This window comes from Lepus europaeus, chromosome 7, assembly GCF_033115175.1.
Source record: "Lepus europaeus isolate LE1 chromosome 7, mLepTim1.pri, whole genome shotgun sequence".
Classification (NCBI taxonomy): Eukaryota; Metazoa; Chordata; class Mammalia; order Lagomorpha; family Leporidae; genus Lepus; species Lepus europaeus.
The window spans coordinates 115147786-115164079 of record NC_084833.1 but is presented as its reverse complement, the minus strand read 5'-3'; the positions used below and the strand labels follow the sequence as shown (position 1 = coordinate 115164079).

Below are 16294 nucleotides of genomic sequence, written 5' to 3'. Positions count from 1 at the left end.
TATCTTACTAAAACTTTGCCTGAAACCTTGGCCGCAGTCCTGAGGGCCTGGAGGGACGCTAAGTCCCGTTTTCTAATAAAGTCTGAATCTGTGAGAACCTAAGCGGCTCCTCCGGTGTCTCGGTTTTCCGTCCCCTTCCAGGCGTGCCTTTCCCTTGCTGCTGGCAGATGCTGCCTTGGCCCCCTTGCCGTCGCGTCTCATCTGCGTCCCCTGCGGAGGCCGCTCCCGGGCCTGACTCCGCAGTCAGCTGAACAAGGCTTTGTTTGTGCTTCCCCCAGATTTCAGGCGCACGCACACGCTTGGAGCCAGTGAGTCACGCTGGCAGCGAGGAGAGTGTGACTTTGGAGCAGCCCTGGTCCTCCACAGCCAGCTGCCCCAGGCCTGGAGGCGGGCAGGGCGGCTGCGCCGTAATCCCCGTGCTCTGGGGATTGCCGGCCCAGGCCTCTGGAGTCCCGGAGCTTTCTAAGCTGCAGCTGAATGCAGGAAACAGCCCACCACACGTCCCTGCTTCCCAAGTGCATGTCCTAGGACCCCACAGTCCACCCGTGTGAGCCACGATTCAGAGAGCCCTGTACCAGTGCAAACAGCAGGCATGATTTATTTAGGAATCGCCCTACCCACAGTCCTTGGCAGCAGCTGGCTGTCACCCTCCCGTGGCACCAGAGACAGCTGCCAGTCCGGTCACTTTCCCTTGCCCTCACACGCCCGGCGAGACTTTGCTCCAGGTGTGTGTCTGCCTCCTCCCGCCAGCTCTGCCTTCTACATGGGCCAGGGCTTCTCTTGCAACCTAGCCATGTAAGGGCAGCTGGGCTGCGCAGTACTTGTAAAGCCCCGGTATTAAGGGAAGAAGGGGTGGTTGCTGTCTTAGATGCCGTGGTTTTAAGACCCAGGTCTGACAGAAGGGATCTTCCCGCCTCCCATCTGCCCTCGCTGAGCCTGTGCACCTTCCTCGGTGGGCCTCATGGTGTTGCTGTCACCGTGATGGTGACATTGACGGGCGCCTCGGTGGATTCTTGTGCAGGATCTGAACTTGGGGTGGTGGCTGCTGCTTCAGTGCCTACAATGTGGGCTGAGAAGAGAGAGGCGCCATGGGGATACCCCAGATTGTTCTCCAAGGACAGGAGACACGGGGCATCATGTATGGAACCCAGCCCTGGGCTCCCTGTACCTGAGTCACCTTTGGGGTGAAATCCTGCTTACCTGCCCATGCCTCGGTGCCTCCCCTTGAGCCTCTCTGCTGGCCTCTTTGCTCCCTGAGGATGAAGTGGGAGAGTAAAGTCAGTAGCACCTGCACTTCCGGAGCCTTCCTTCCTAATTAAAGCAAAGTCCTGATCCCAGAATGAGGTTACACACTCACATGGGAGCAAGCCACTGACCAAGGCCTGTTGGAATAAAAAGAAGAGGGAGCAGTTACTCCACCAACCTGTGTAGATCCTGGGAGAAAGACTCCCCACCCCCCACCCCTCACCCCCACTTCCTGATGGGCTCTGGACTCCATCTCAGGAGTCCCAAAAGGATGGCCCCAGATGCCCAAGGTTGAGGATTGGGGCCCCAGAGGGCAGCACCCAACCCTGGGGAGGCAGTCATGATTAAGGAAGAGCCTGGATTCTTTGGCTAGGTCTCAATCCAGCCCCCCTGTGGAGCTACTGGCCCCTCCCTGCAGATTCCCACTCACAGGGGAAAGTCTCTGGGTGCCGGGCAGCATACTGGAACAGCAGTAGACAGGCCACAGTTGCCACCACCACTCCTGTGCCTGCTGCAGCCAGCACGGCAGGATAGGCGCTGAAGGGGGGGTCCGCTAGGAGGGGGGAGTGTGGAATGCTTGGGTCAGAGCCGCCAATGAGCTCTGACAGTAGGAGGCGGTGCCCTGCTCAGCCAGTTCCCCCTGCAGCTCTTGTGTGGAACCCACAGTCTGGAGGTCAGATCTCCCCCTAAGAAGGGGCTGCTCTGGCTTCCTGATGGTTGGCGTCCCCAACCAAATCCACTACTTCCGGCCCCGAAGGCAGGAGGTTAGACAACTTAGCAGGTTGGGGCAGAAGGGGAGTGCCTCATATAGTAAGGAATCCCCAGGATGGAGAGGTGAGCCCCTGGGAGCCCACCTGCACCCCAGGAAGTGAGACTGAGGCACAGAGTGGGGCTGCTGCTCTTGTTTGGCCACCAGCATCCCATCTCCCCTCCTTCCCTATTTCTTCGGATCCATGCTGCGCTGGGATTCCCACAGGATGGATTAGGTAGAATTCTCAGGAGAATCACACGGTCCTAGGCTTGTGGCTTCTGCAGCAACCTCCATCCCCAGAGAAGGAAGGGAAAGGGCAGTTAGGCGGGGGGAATTCAATGAGAAGGGTGTCCTGGAGGGGGAGAGGAGAGGAGGAAGGGGAAGGGGAGGACAAAGGGGGGAGAGAAGGAAGAGCAGGAGGAAGGGGAGGAGGAGGAGGGAGAACCAAGGCTCAGTTCTCTGGAGCAAGGCCGGTCCCTCCCTGGCGCCAGCACCAGCACCTGGTGTCTTCACCGGGGAGGGCAGCCCAGCCGTGCGGTGGTTCAGAGCCAGGATGCGGAAGGCATAGAGGACTCCGGGGTCCAAGCCTCCCAGCCGCCGGCCCCTGCTCTCAGGCTCGATGTCGCTGGCTGCCGTCTCCCAGGCGGTGGTGCCGGGGACGCTGGCCCTCCGCTGCACCAGGAAGCCCGTCAGGTTCCCGGAGCCCTCCAGCACCCACTGCAGCTGCACCTCTCTGCGGTGCCGCGCGTAGGTCAGGCGGCTGATGGTGACGTTGGGAGGAGCTGGATATCCTGGGGAGACCGTGGGGACACGCACAGTAAGTGCATGTGTGCCTTCAGCCCTCGCGGTTGTGCACCCTGGCTGGGGCCTGGGGGAAGAGTACTGCTGTGAGCAGGTTATGGTTTGTAGACCTAGGTGGGTCTGGCTGCTCTGTTTCCTCATCTATGAAGTGAAGAAAAGAAGATTGTCGGGTGGCTGGCTCTGTGGTGCAGCGGGTTAAAGCCCTGGCCTGCAGTGCCGGCATCCCATATGGGCAATGGTTCGAGACCCGGCTGCTCCTCTTCCAATCCAGCTCTCTGCTATGGCCTGGGAAAGCAGTAGAAGATGGCCCAAGTCCTTGGGCCCCTGCACCCACATGGGAGACCTGGAAGAAGCTCCTGGCTCCTGGCTTCGGATTGGCACGGCTCCGGCCATTGGGGCCTTCTGGGGAGTGAACCAGTGGATGGAAGACCTCTCTCTCTCTGTCTCTACCTCTGTCTGTAATGCTTTCAAATAAATAAAATAAAACTTAAAAAGAAGATTGTTGGATGGCACTGCATTTTGTGTGCCTGTTTTCCAGAGTGCATCGGAGTCAGCCTCACAGAGCTGGGGCCTGCCTATGTCCAGGGGAGCTCAAGGGTACACATTGTGTAGCAGGGAGTTTCTGAGCCTTTTCTGGAAGAAGGCTGACAGCCAAGGAAGAGCTCTGACCTCCCAGCCCCGCTGCCCCCTACACACACTGCCCCTCACTCACTCAGGACCTCCAGCCGCACGCTGCGATGGTGGCTGCCCACAGCGTTGCTGGCCACACATTGGTAGGTACCCTTGTGGCATGCTGGGTCAGCATCTTGGATGTGGAGGCGCAGCCAGGCACCCTCGGGGTACAGTGTGAATCCAGACACGCCCTGTTCCACCTGCCGCAGCTGGGGTCCCAGCCAGAGGAGTTGGGCGGGTGGTGTGCCACGCTGCAGGACACAGGCCAGCGTGGCCTCTCCCCCCTCCAACACCGACACGCGGGGCTCAGCCACTGCCAGCTGTGGGGCTTCTGCAGGGACAAAGAGGGGGAGGCTGGAACAAGTGCTATCTCTGGCTGGTGGGGGACGGCACAGTACCCAGAGGGGAGGGGAGACAGGGGCTGTTGATTAATCTGCCTGCTTGTCAAGCTCCCATTCTGTGCTCCTGTCAGTCCACTCCAGGGGTTGCCGATGACAACGGTGTTCTTCCAGGGTCCCTCCTGCCCCCACCAGCCTCACTCCTGCAGGCAGGGGCCTTGCCTTACTCATCTCTGCATGAATCACCCCCACTCCCAGCACCTGGCACCAGCCTCCTTCCCCCTAACGGCCCGCGCCACCTCCTGCAGGCTTGGGGCACAGTGCTGGGTCTGTAGCAGGTGCTCGAGTTTTATGGATTCTTATTAAAGAGCCAGACTCTCAGGTGTCAATGAATCTCCTACCATGGAATTTCCGTTCCTAAGACTGAGTAATAGGGAAAGAAATATATTGGCTTGAGGACCTCCTTAGGGCCCTGAAATCGTGCTGGTCACAACCTTGGCAGAGCCAGGGATAAAGCATTTTGTGAGAGCTGTTGTATGAGATGACTCCTCCATTTGCTTCTCTCACATATTTTACTACAATATATTCACTCTTGTTCCTTGAGTTGTCAGTAAATAGACTGACAAGACCAAATGAAAATATAAGAGGAAGCGGACCAAAAACAAATAGGAGAGAGGTAGAAATCTGACACGTGAAACATCACCACAAGCCACGCACACAATCAGGCCCCTCCCTTATGCAAATTGATGTAAATGAGGAACCTAATCAGCATCCCACACCATCTAGACCAATACCAGTACTGCCCAACACCACAGCCTCCAGGCACGTGTGACTTGATATGTGGCCGGTCCATGTTGAAATGTGTGGTAAATACAAACACCAAGTTTTGGAAGACGGGATAAAAATAAGAATGTTAGATAATTTATCTCATTAATAATTTTTAATTTTTACATATTGAGAATAATAACATACTGGGTATATTAGGTTAAAATGTTTCATGTGTTTCTTCTAAATCTTGGTCTGTGGTGGGTTTTTATTACACACCACTGACCTAGACCAAACCCTCCCAGTTTATGGATCAAAATAACTTGAGTTCCTAGGAGGCAAAGAATCAGTCTCTCCCCGTCTCACTCAGCTTCCATTCCAGCCCTGCTGTCCTCCAGAGCCCCTCATCCTGGCTCCACAGGGCTGCCTCACCTGCAGCCCCAGCCCCCAGGAACCAGCTACTCACCTAGTTGGAGCTGGCAGTAGGGGTCTGGGCTCCTGAGTGGGTGAGTGCCCCGGCAGGTGAACTCCCTGCCGGCTAGATTGCCCTGGGCCTGCAGAAGGTGGATGGCCAGCGAAGAGCTGTTGCTGCCCAGAGGCTGCTGTTGTCCGTCAAGCTAGCCCAGCACGGCAGGGGGCTCACCTCCAGGCCACCTGCAGCTCAGCATGATGAACTGGTCTTCCAGCGAGGCCGTGGTCCAGCAGGTGGGGCTCCAGAGAGGTTCCCCTGGAAAGGGTCGATGGCTCAGCACAGCCCTACGGGAGGAGGAGAGGCTTGCCAAGCCCACTCACCCCACTCCTTTACTCACTGACTCCTTGATTCACTCATTCCTCCATCACTCTGTCACTCATCTCTTCACTCATTCGTCATTCATGGGAGATTGACCATGTGCCTGGGAGGGAAATGGAGGGACACACGCCAAGCAACCAATTGCTATATAGTTTGATGAGTGCTAGAACATAGAAAGACGGACTCTGGGGGCATTAGGGAAGAGGTCATTGCAGACAGGAAGATATTTAAGCTCTGTCCTGGCTGACTGGTGCGAGTTTCCCCGGGCAGAGAGCAGACAGGGCACACTTGGCAGAGAGAATGCCGAAGGCACATTTCACACCAACATGGGCAGGAGGAGCAGAGTGTCTGGTTGATGGAGCCGGCTGATCACAGAGGTTGGGAGACAGTGAGGTGTGCCAGGGCTCCAAGTGCACGCTGAGCAGGACAAAGTGTAGTGTGGATGGAGAAGCGGGGGGTAGGAGCCAAGAGCTGGGTGCCGCCCACCTCTTTGCTCCTTGATATATCTTAGAGCCTGTGGTCTGGAGTTCCACCCCAAGCCCCTCTGGGTCTCCCCTGACCCTGACGCACACTCTGGCCATTGTGTGTGAGCACTCACAGAGCGTGATCCTGCAGACGGCCGGCAATGCCAGGGCTGGGTGCTGACCGGTGCAGGTGAAGATGCTGCCGTTGGGGAGCTGGGCAGTTGCAAGGCTCCAGGTGACGTTGCTGGGGGCAGTCGGACCAGTCCCCTGGGGCCCTTCCCACTGCAGTTGGGCCGGCGGAAACCCTCCAGGCCAGGTGCAGGGCAAAGTCACAGCCCTGGGGGAGGGGCGCACGGCACAGGAGGGCTGCCCCTCTGGGGGATCTGGGTAGGAAAGTGGGTGAGGAGGGCTGGGGCAGGCTCCATGCCCAGGACCCTTCATCCCTGCCCCAGGTGGGATCCTGGAGGCCTTGGATGTCAAAGCATAGGAAAGGAAGGGATAGTGGATGGTGAGAGTAGGGTAGGTGAGTCCCTCTGAGGAGCTGGGGAGGCAAAGGCTAAGCTGTCAGATTAAGGGGCAGGATTTAGGGGTGGGCAGGAGTTTGGCATTCTCAAAGAATCCCAGAGCCCCCATGAAAGGCCCTATCTCTGCTTCTCCTTTGCCCCTGGTCACCTAGCCTCATGGCCATCCCTCCACCCTTCTCTGTGCCTCAGTTCAGTCCCCAGGGCCATGGGAAGAATCACGGTGGGAGGGGCTGGGAGGGTCAGAGGCTTCCCTTTCTCTTTGCCTTGCCTAGTGTCTCCCTGTGCCCAGCAGCTCCACTGGATTCTCCAGATGCCCCCAGCCCAACTCCTTCTCCACTCTTCCCAGGCTGGTGGGGTCTGCCAGAGCAGAGAGCCATGGCGGTTCCCCACCCACACACTCACAGTAGACGGTGAGCTGGACAGTGGTCTGGGTGCGGGTGTCCAGGTGGCTGTTGTGGGCCAGGCAGGTGTATAGGCCTGTGTGGGTGCGGCTGGCAGTGGCAATGACGTATGTGGGCCCACTGTGGACCTGAGTGTCCTCATGGAGCCACACATAACGACTGGGAGGGTTGGATGCGGCCAAGCAGCTCAGGGTCACCTCCTCCCTCTCACTGGCCCAAAATCCTTCCTCAGTGAGTCCCAGGGGTTCCACAGTGATCACGGGCTTGTCCGGACCATCTGGAGGGCAAGGCAAGGCCCGTCATACCTCCCGCCCTCATTCCTTCCCTACCTGTATGATCATCTCTGACTTACTCGTCTATCTCAGGAGCATGTGGCACGCTGGGCACTCAGTGCAGGGGCCACAGGCACAGTGCAGGGCAGCGTGGTCAGGGCCCATGGAGGTGGACATTCCGCCCTCTGGGGCTCAGAGGTGAGCTGTGACTCAGGGCTTCCCTGAGGGATTGCTGGCTTGGGCTGAGGTAGGGATTGCCCGAGAGTTTATGGAGAGAGGTGGTCTCCCTACCACTTCTTTCAGTTGAGCCTGGAACTGGGACAATGGGCCACCTTAGACCACAGATGGAAGAAGCATCTTGGGGCCGGTGCCATGGCTCAATAGACTAATCCTCTGCCTTGCGGCACCAGCACACCGGGTTCTAGTCCCGGTCGGGGCACCGGATTCTGTCCCAGTTGCCCCTCTTCCAGGCCAGCTCTCTGCTGTGGCCAGGGAGTGCAGTGGAGGATGGCCCAAGTGCTTGGGCCCTGCACCCCATGGGAGACCAGGAGAAGCACCTGGCTCCTGGCATCGGATCAGCACGGTGCGCTGGCCGCAGCGCACTGGCCGCGGCGGCCATTGGAGGGTGAACCAATGGCAAAGGAACACCTTTCTCTGTCTCTCTCTCTCACTGTCCACTCTGCCTGTCAAAAAAAAAAAAAAAAGAAGCATCTTGGGTATCAGCCAGCAGCCAGCCCCTGGCACTTCCCTGGGTCCCGACCAAGCCCTGCCTTGTGTTCCAAGCTCTGAAGCACTCCCAGAGCACCAGACGGGACTGGATTCCCTGCCTGCCTTCTGCCTCTTTGCCAAGAACTCCAGCTCATCGGGCTCCTCCCCGGTTCTCAGTTTACAGTTCCCACAAGCTACCACTGTGGGGATAAGACAGGGCACCGTGAGTCCTTTCTCCCTAAGGGCTCTGGAGAAGCGATGGATATGGGCCACATGTGAAATTCCTAGTAGCTAAATCCTAAAAAGTAAAAATGACCAAACCCAATGAAGCAAAAAAGAAGGAAGGAAAAGAAAGGAGAAAGAGAGAGGGGAGGTTGGAGGGGGGGAGAGAGAGAGAGGGAGAGAAGGAGAGAGAGAGAGAGAGAGAGAGAGAGAGAGAGAGAATATGTCATAAAGAAAGCTTTCTACCATTTCAGTTATCAACAGTCAACTGAAGTCCAAAATCATTAAATGGAAAATCTCTGAAATAAACAATTCATAGATCTAAATTGCATGCTGTTCTGAGTAGTGGGAAGAAATCTCACGGCAGTCCCCCGTGTGACTTACTGCTTTGTGCAGTGGATCCATGCTGTGTGTGCCACCTGCCCATCAGTCACTTAGTAACCATCTGCATTATCAGATCAACTGTCAAGGTATTGCAATGCTTGTGTTCAAGTAACCCTTATTTAGCTTAATAATGGTCTCAAAGTCATTGTTGTTAATTTCTAATGTGCCTGGCTTATAGATTAAGCTCTACCAAAGGTAGGAGATCTAGGAAAAACAATACTAAAGTTTAGTACTATTCATGGTTTCAGGCATCCACTGGGGTGGGTCCTGGGACATACTCCCTGTTGAAAAGGGGGGCATTACTGTAGATTTTATTTGATCAACCATTTTTTCAGAATATTATTTTCAATAGATAACCAACATTAATGTTAGTGATGAGCTATTTTACATTCTTTATTTCAGACTAAGTCCTCAAAGTAAATGTGCTCCAAAGGATCTCTGTGAGTGAGACCCCAGTGGAAAGAAGTGGTCATCAAAGAAGGAGGTACTTTTCTCTGAAGGGAGGAGAGAACTTCCACTTTGCTTATAGCTTTGTCCAAATACCGATGGAGTCTGTGGTCACAAAAGGCTTCCATAGCCTTGGCAGCTCATGGCAAGAGCCTCGGGTGATCACGGACGTCATAAATAAGAGTGTTAATTGTTAAATGAACAACAGAAGTCACTGTGCACTTACTCCCCATGTAGGATCTCTGTCCTTAATGAGTTGTGCTATGAGAATTAACTGCAAAACTTGTTCTCAAACTGTACTTTATATGGGGTATGTGTGTGTGTGTGTGTGTGTACAAACTGTTGAAATCTTTACTTAGCGCAGAGTTGGTTCTCTGTATATAAAGTTAAACTAAAAATGAACCACAATGAAGAATGGGATGGAAGAGAGAGTAGGAGGTAGGACAGGAGTGGGGGTGGGAGGGCAGGTATGGGGGGAAGAACCACTATATTCCTAAAGTTGTACCTATGAAAAATGCATTCATTAAATAAAAGCTTTTAAAAAAAAAGTAAGTGCGCTCATCTCAATTTGGATCAGCCACATATCAAGTGCCTGAAGACATGAGAGTGGCTACCACTTTGGACAACAAACTTGAGCCATTCTAATCTCCATCTTCTCCCCAGGGCTTCTGATTTCTAGCTCTGGCTCTCAGCTTCAGCCTTCGAACGAATTTGCTGTCCTCTTTTCCCAGTGGGATCCCCATCTCTATCCCCTGGGGTCCAGTTGGTCACTTAGAGCCTCGGGACTCAACCCAAGGGGCAGGCTTTCTGAATTACCTCAAAACCATGGGTAAAATCATGAATAATAATGTATGCACATTTCCCTGGAAGAAGGGGTTCTTGCCCTTACAGGGATTAAAAAACTCTGATACCAGACTTATATTTGACACCAATGGGTACGGCACCCTGTGTCTGTCGCCTTGGAGGGCTGGGGATTTGGGTGTCTGCCCCGATGCGTCCCAGCTCACTCACAGATGACATCCAGGAAGGCTCCGGGACTGCTCAGCCTGTTGACTGTGTTGTGGGCGCTGCACACGAACCAGCCCAGGTGTGTCCGGTTGACTGGGTCCAACCGGAGAAGTGGCTCCACGACTTCCACCAGGACCTTCCTAGGGCCTCGGGGTGCCTGATGTTGCCAGGCAAAGATCACAGGTCCTGTCCCCTCCCGCACTGCACAGGTGGCCACCACGGAGGTGCCCTCCACTGGGGATGGGTCACTTAGCCGCACCTGAGGCTTGGAGACAGGCACTGCCAGGGAGGGAGAGAACCTGGGTTTGACAGTGCAGACGCAGGCCATACTGGCTGGGGGCTTGTCTGCCCACCCTGCCCCGAACAGCCCTTCCTCCCAATCCCAGGTCTCCTCACTCCCTGGGAGGGGGCTGCTCTTTAGGACCCAGCCCAGCACATGCAGAGAGAATGGGAAGCAGCACACGCAGAGAGAAGCAGACACAGCCCGCTGCCACCCTGGGTGGGCGTCTCACCCAGCACCGCCAGCGAGAGGTAGGAGTAGGCGGCGTGGAGCTGGCCGTTCGCTGCGTGCAGGGCCTGGCACAGGAAGTGGCCGCGGGCACCCTCCCGGAGCTCCTCCAGCACGAGGCTGCCGTTCCGCAGGCTCACGGAGCCCAGAGCCGAGGCTGCAGCCTCCACCGTGGACACCACTCCGTTGGTGAGAGCCACAGGCTGGGGGACCGGGGAGCCCAGCGGGGTGAAGCTCCAGAGGACCATCACGGGGGTAGGCCCGGGGCCACAGGCCAGCTCCACGGAACTGCCCCGCACTCCCTGGACGGTCACGGCCTGCTGTGCAGGGGCTCCGGGGCTCGGCTGGGGCTGACCTGCGGAGAGAGGAGCGTGGAACGTCTGGCTGCTCTGGGTTTTCCTGCTGAGCAGTTAGTTCTCCCATGTGCAGGCGGACCGGCAGGTCCCAGAGACAGCACAAGCACTTCCGGAGCCGGTGGGCCTGGGCCGAGGGGGATTCTGAGGGAGCGGTGGGGTTTCCTGTTTGGATGCACGGAAGGCGGGGCTGTCAGGAAAAGAGGCCCCGCTCCTGGAGGGGCATCAGGATATTTGGAAACTCATGGGCCTCACCCAAAACTGCCGAGTCAGAGACCTCTCCTCTAGAAATCCGTGTTTTTGAAAATTTAAAAAATCGTATTATTTGCAAGGTACACACATACATAGAGATAGAGAGATAAAGAGAGAGAGAGAGAGAGAGAGAGAGAGAAAGAGAGAGAGTTCACAGTCCTGCAGTGGCCAGGTCTAGGCCAGGCCAAAGTGAGAGCCAGGAGCTCAATCTCTTTCCTATGTGGGTGGCAGGAACTTGGCCCATCACCTGCTGCTTCTCGGGGTCTGCAGTAGCAGGAAGTTGGAATCAGGAGCAGAGCCGGGAATTGAACCTAAGTACTCCTCTATGGGACACGGACGTGTTAACCAGTGTCTTTTTTTTGACAGAGTTAGACAGTGAGAGAGAGGGAGACAGAGAGAAAGGTCTTCCTTCCATTTGTTCACCCCCCAAATGGCCACTACGGCCAGAGCTACACTAATCCAAAGCCAGGATCCAGGTTCTTCTTCCTGGTCTCCTGTGTGGGTGCAGGGCCCAAGCACTTGGGCCATCCTCCACTGCCCTCCCAGGCCACAGCAGAGAGCTGGACTGGAAGAGGAGCAACCGGGACTAGAACCCGGCGCCTATATGGGATGCCGGCGCAGCAGGCGGAGGATTAACCAAGTGAGCCACAGCGCCAGCCCAACCAATGTCTTAACCATGAGACTAAATGCCTGCCCCAAATCTGTATTTGTAACAAGTGCCCCAGGGTCAGTCTGTTCATCAGCCCAGTGAGATCTACCCGGCCACTGGCATTTCAGGGTCTGGAGGACCCTGCATGGGGGTTCCAGGAGGATTTTGGAGTCAGAGCCCCGTTGCTCCAAACTCGTTCCAGCAAGAAACAGCAGCAGACTGCACCAGCCCAGCCAGCATTCACTCATTCGTCAGCCAGCCACAGAGTGCCAGGTTTCAGGGTCGCAGGGGCAAGGGCACTGTCCCATTCCTGCTCTCCATCTTTCAGGGTTCAGATATTAAACAGTCCCCATGGAGTCCGTCACTGAATAGGTAGGTATTCCTTCTACTCAGGGCCCAGTCCTCAACCCAGGCTCAGCCCAGGTCCCACATTCCCTGGCTGGCTCTGGGTGGCCAGAGTGGACCTGCACACCAGGAAGTGGCGAGAGCCTCAGCACAGTTGCATGAAAATAAACGCCTGAAAAGACAGCCCAGACACACGAGTGATTCACACCAACTTCCTTTCCCAAATGCCACCTTTGTGCAGGCCCCCTCCCATGCTGGACCTACTGGCCTTCATCCTAACAACCCTGTGAGGTTGTTAACAGCGTCCCACAAGACTGAGAAACCAAGTCCCTTTGCCCAAAACCACACAGGAGTGGAGCTGGGATTGGAGCCCTGTCCACCTCTCAGACTGAGCTGTTCCCTCTGCCAGTAGCGGCTCTAGAGAGAGAAGACACTCATGGAGTTGGGAAGAGATCAAAGGCAAAATTCGCGTGTTCCATTGCTCCAGAAGAAAATTAACACCAAAGCAAATTATTTCCAACCCCACAGACTTCATTGTGGCCCCACCTGGAAAACTGAGAAGGTCTCCCAACCGTTCTCAGCCCCTCAAAACCAGGGAACTTCCTGCAGCCCAGATCTGACTGTGTCGAAGCTAAGCTTTCAAGCTGGCGATGGCCCTCGGGATCACCCTGGTTTCTAAACGTAACGCACGGCGCTGTCACTCACCGGGCACACCGTGGTCTCTTGGAGTATGCTAGTAAACATCTAGCAGGTAAGTGACGTGAAGGGACTTCACTGAATGGCTGTGCAGGTGCACAGGGAGGATTCTCCAAGGAAGAAACAGGAGAAAAGCTGGGGTGTGAGGAAAGGATGGGCTACCTGGTGCGGGATTCTGAGTCTCACTCACCCGAGGCCCCCGGATGCAGGAGGCAGAGGTACATCAGCAGCACGAGGCTGGACGATCTGTGCCTGGCCCTCTGGCCCATCATGTCCCCATCTCTCGGGCAGCTGCCCACCTGAGGCTCCCACCTGACTCCAGGCCCCCTTCTCCCCAGCCTTGGGGGCAAGGGGGTCTGGCTCAGGTTGCCAACCTCGGCCCTTCGGATACCTCTACCCCTGGTCTCCTGTTACCCTCCCTGCCCCAGTTACTGGTGAATTATTTACCGGGTGATTCACTCTATCCATAATGCAGAACTGATGAGGAGCAGAGCCTGGCTGGGACTGGGAGCTCCCTGCGCTGTCACTTGAGTGATCTTGTAGATGAGAAAGCCATTGGACATAGACTTGAAAGAGGCCTCCAACCTGATCAAGCCAGCCACCTCCCCAGCAGAGGAGTATTGACCACAAGGGTCTGGGGTCCCCACACACCTTTCAATGCCCTTTGCCCCCCCTCTTGTGTTGGCCTCACATTTTGTGGGACAAAGCAGAACAAATGACAAAATGCAAGTTAGCATATGGAGGCCCTGTGGGTGCTGGTAATATTCTATTTCTTAACTTGAGTAAGGATTGCAGTACATTTATTTCTGTACGCACTTTACACATATTTGATATAATCTGCACATACATATATGTTTGATATAATTCATCACATACATACACACATACATGTATATGGTGCCCAGCAGGTGGTTGGCACACTGCAGGGTCCTATGTAGGTTTGTCTGGCCCCTGGAGCTGGGATGAAGCCCAGTTTTCCTGCCTTCCAGGGTGCTCTGATGCTTGTACCACCCAGCCCCACCTCGTCTCCCTGCCCCGCCTTCTCTCAGCATATCCTGCTGCTCTAGCTGACTTTGAGTGACAGCCTGAGATGCGGTCAGATTTTTCCATCCTCTGGTGTCAGGGTTAGTGGAGGGGAAGGTGAACTGGACCCCACTGAGAAAGGGGATCTGATGTCTGGTGTCAGGTTCATCCTGGCTCAGCTAGGACAGGACCAGTCAGAGCCAGATGCCAGGAAGACTCCTGGACTGGGGATGCACCCTGGCCCTCTGGCCTCTCACCTGCCCCAGAACAGTGGCTGTATGGGCAGACTCTGCCCCACCCTTGTCCAATCTACTGCTAAGACCCCACCTTCCCACCCCCTCTTCCCTTCTCAGAGTCTTGAGTTCCGTTCCCTCCTCATTCAGCTATGGAGCAGATGGCCCATGGCTCCTGAGAGCCAGGCTCCCACGGTAGTGGGGTGGATAGGTTTGCCTGACTCTATAGTCATATGCACTGTACATCCCTATCCCCACCCTGCCTAACTGGGAATGTCTTCAGAAGTCCATTAGATGTTCCTGTGGGGGCCAAGAGTAGGACCTGACACCTGGGTCCCCCTCAATCAAGGTGGGCTGCAGTCCTTGTCTGGGGGCCACATAGTGAGAACTCAGGCAGCAGGAATTGGAGAAGAGTGGAAGGAGGCCCTGGCCTGCAGAGAAGTTAAGTGTCTGTGGCCTGTGGAATTAGGCCCTCCTGCCAGGGCTCGTTGCTGTAGAGCTGCCCAGGGCCTGCATCCTCAGTCTATGAGGAGGCTGGCAATGAGCGTGCCGAGCCACTCCATGTCCCATGAGCAGTAGTGCTCTGGCTGGAACCAGTGCCCTCCACCAGGCGGGGGACCGCAGTAAGACAGATGGGGGTGAACTCACCTCTTCTTGTCTTGCCCTCGCATTGCTGCCTGTTTGAGCCGACCTGCCTCCACTCCTTCGTGCTGTGGGTTTTAACAGCCCTCCGGCCTGTTGTAACCATCTTGACTCCCAATCCTGAAGGCCCAGGGTTTTGGAGAAGCAGGCAGGGTAGAAACAGCTGGGCTGGAATGGAAGCAGCAGCTGTTCCTGCAAATCCATGGCCTTTGCGTGTGTGCCTTGCCAGAGGCCAGGCCTGGGGCCTGGGGGACCCCAGCAGGCGACGAGCTGTGGCCGGAGAGGACGGGGTTGGAGGCTCTGCAGTTCCCCGCTGTGTTCCTGGCTGGGTTTAGAGGGAGGAGGACAGAGGACCAGCAGTACTCACCACTCAGTCACTTTGTAAATTGCACCTTGGAGACCAGAGAGGAAATGAAGGAGGCCCTGGATGGAAAGGCTGAGAGAGGGACAGGAACAGAGCAGGAGAGCAAGGAAGGGGAGGAAGGCAGAATCCCTCCTCTCTGCTTTCCCATTCCCACAGCCCCTTCACACCCAGCCCTTCCTGGGCCGCCTTCGACAAAGCATGCTGTTTCTCTGGGCCTCTGTTTCTTTCTTTCTTTTTTTTTTTTTTGACAGGCAGAGTGGACAGTGAGAGAGAGAGACAGAGAGAAAGGTCTTCCTTTTGCCGTTGGTTCACCCTCCAATGGCCGCCGCGGTAGGCGCGCTGCGGCCGGCGCACCGCGCTGATCCGATGGCAGGAGCCAGGTGCTTCTCCTGGTCTCCCATGGGGTGCAGGGCCCAAGCACCTGGGCCATCCTCCACTGCACTCCCTGGCCACAGCAGAGAGCTGGCCTGGAAGAGGGGCAACCGGGACAGGATCGGTGCCCCGACCGGGACTAGAACCCGGTGAGCTGGCACCGCAAGGTGGAGGATTAGCCTAGTGAGCTGCGGCGCCGGCCAGGCCTCTGTTTCTTGATTGCTCATGGCGGTGCTAGGAGCTGGGTGAATGAGCAAGAAAGTATAAACCACTGGGCAGAGCTTGTGGTGCGGAAGTGTAGACTGGAGACCACAGTGGGGTTCAGTTCCTGCCTCTGTTGCCCACCAGCTGAGGGACGTTGAGGAAGTTGCTAACTTACCCTAAGTCTTAGGTTTTCCTCTATAAAATGGGGCTAATTGTTTATTAAACAATATTTTAAAAAAATCATTGTTACTTTTGTTATGCATGAGAAGTTTTGTGATTGTGTAAGACAATGTTCCTGGTTTTTAAATGAATACTAAAAGATTCAGGGATGATGGTAATGCTGTCTCTAGTTTACCTTGGAACATGTCTATCAACATAGAACCGGAACTGCTTTAGTTGGTCTCTCATCCTACATCGTCCGGGGGCATTTTCCCATGGCAGGAGCAGTACCTGCTCCACATCACAGTTAACATTTCCCTAATTTCATGAAAGCTAGAATGCACTGAGCAGCTGTGAGAGGTGTGTTGGTGGAATGGGCGAGAAGAGGCAAGCAGAGTGCCTTCAGGGGGCAGTTAGAGTGGGCAGGAAGAGATGTCCCTGAGTTTGGGAGTAGGGCAGAGGTCATGAGGTCCCTAGGAAAGCACCAGGCTGGAGGGGGCGGGCCTTGTGGGGAGCTGTCATCAGCCTCTCAGAACCCTGAAGACTTGGACAATGAGGTCAGCACCTGTGATGGGCCCCAGGTCAGAGGCCTTTCTCTGGGGGACCCCATAAGTATCATAGTCCATTGTGTGCTGTTGTAACGGAAGAGTTGAGAATGGGTAGCTTAGACAGAAGTTTATCTGCACAGTTGTGGATTCTGGG

The 16294-nt window shown here is 55.6% G+C and overlaps 1 protein-coding gene across 1 annotated transcript; it reads right to left on the bottom strand.

Annotated features, from left to right (window-relative positions):
• Nucleotides 1-959: 959 nt before the first annotated feature.
• VSIG10L2 (V-set and immunoglobulin domain containing 10 like 2) lies at nucleotides 960-12867 on the bottom strand. The gene is given in 12 exon segments (XM_062198460.1): nucleotides 960-1057; nucleotides 1201-1253; nucleotides 1358-1382; nucleotides 1676-1798; nucleotides 2497-2787; nucleotides 3510-3800; nucleotides 5039-5299; nucleotides 5961-6209; nucleotides 6753-7028; nucleotides 9796-10071; nucleotides 10305-10655; nucleotides 12786-12867. Coding segments are annotated over 12 exon segments (2376 nt in total).
• Nucleotides 12868-16294: the final 3427 nt, after the last annotated feature.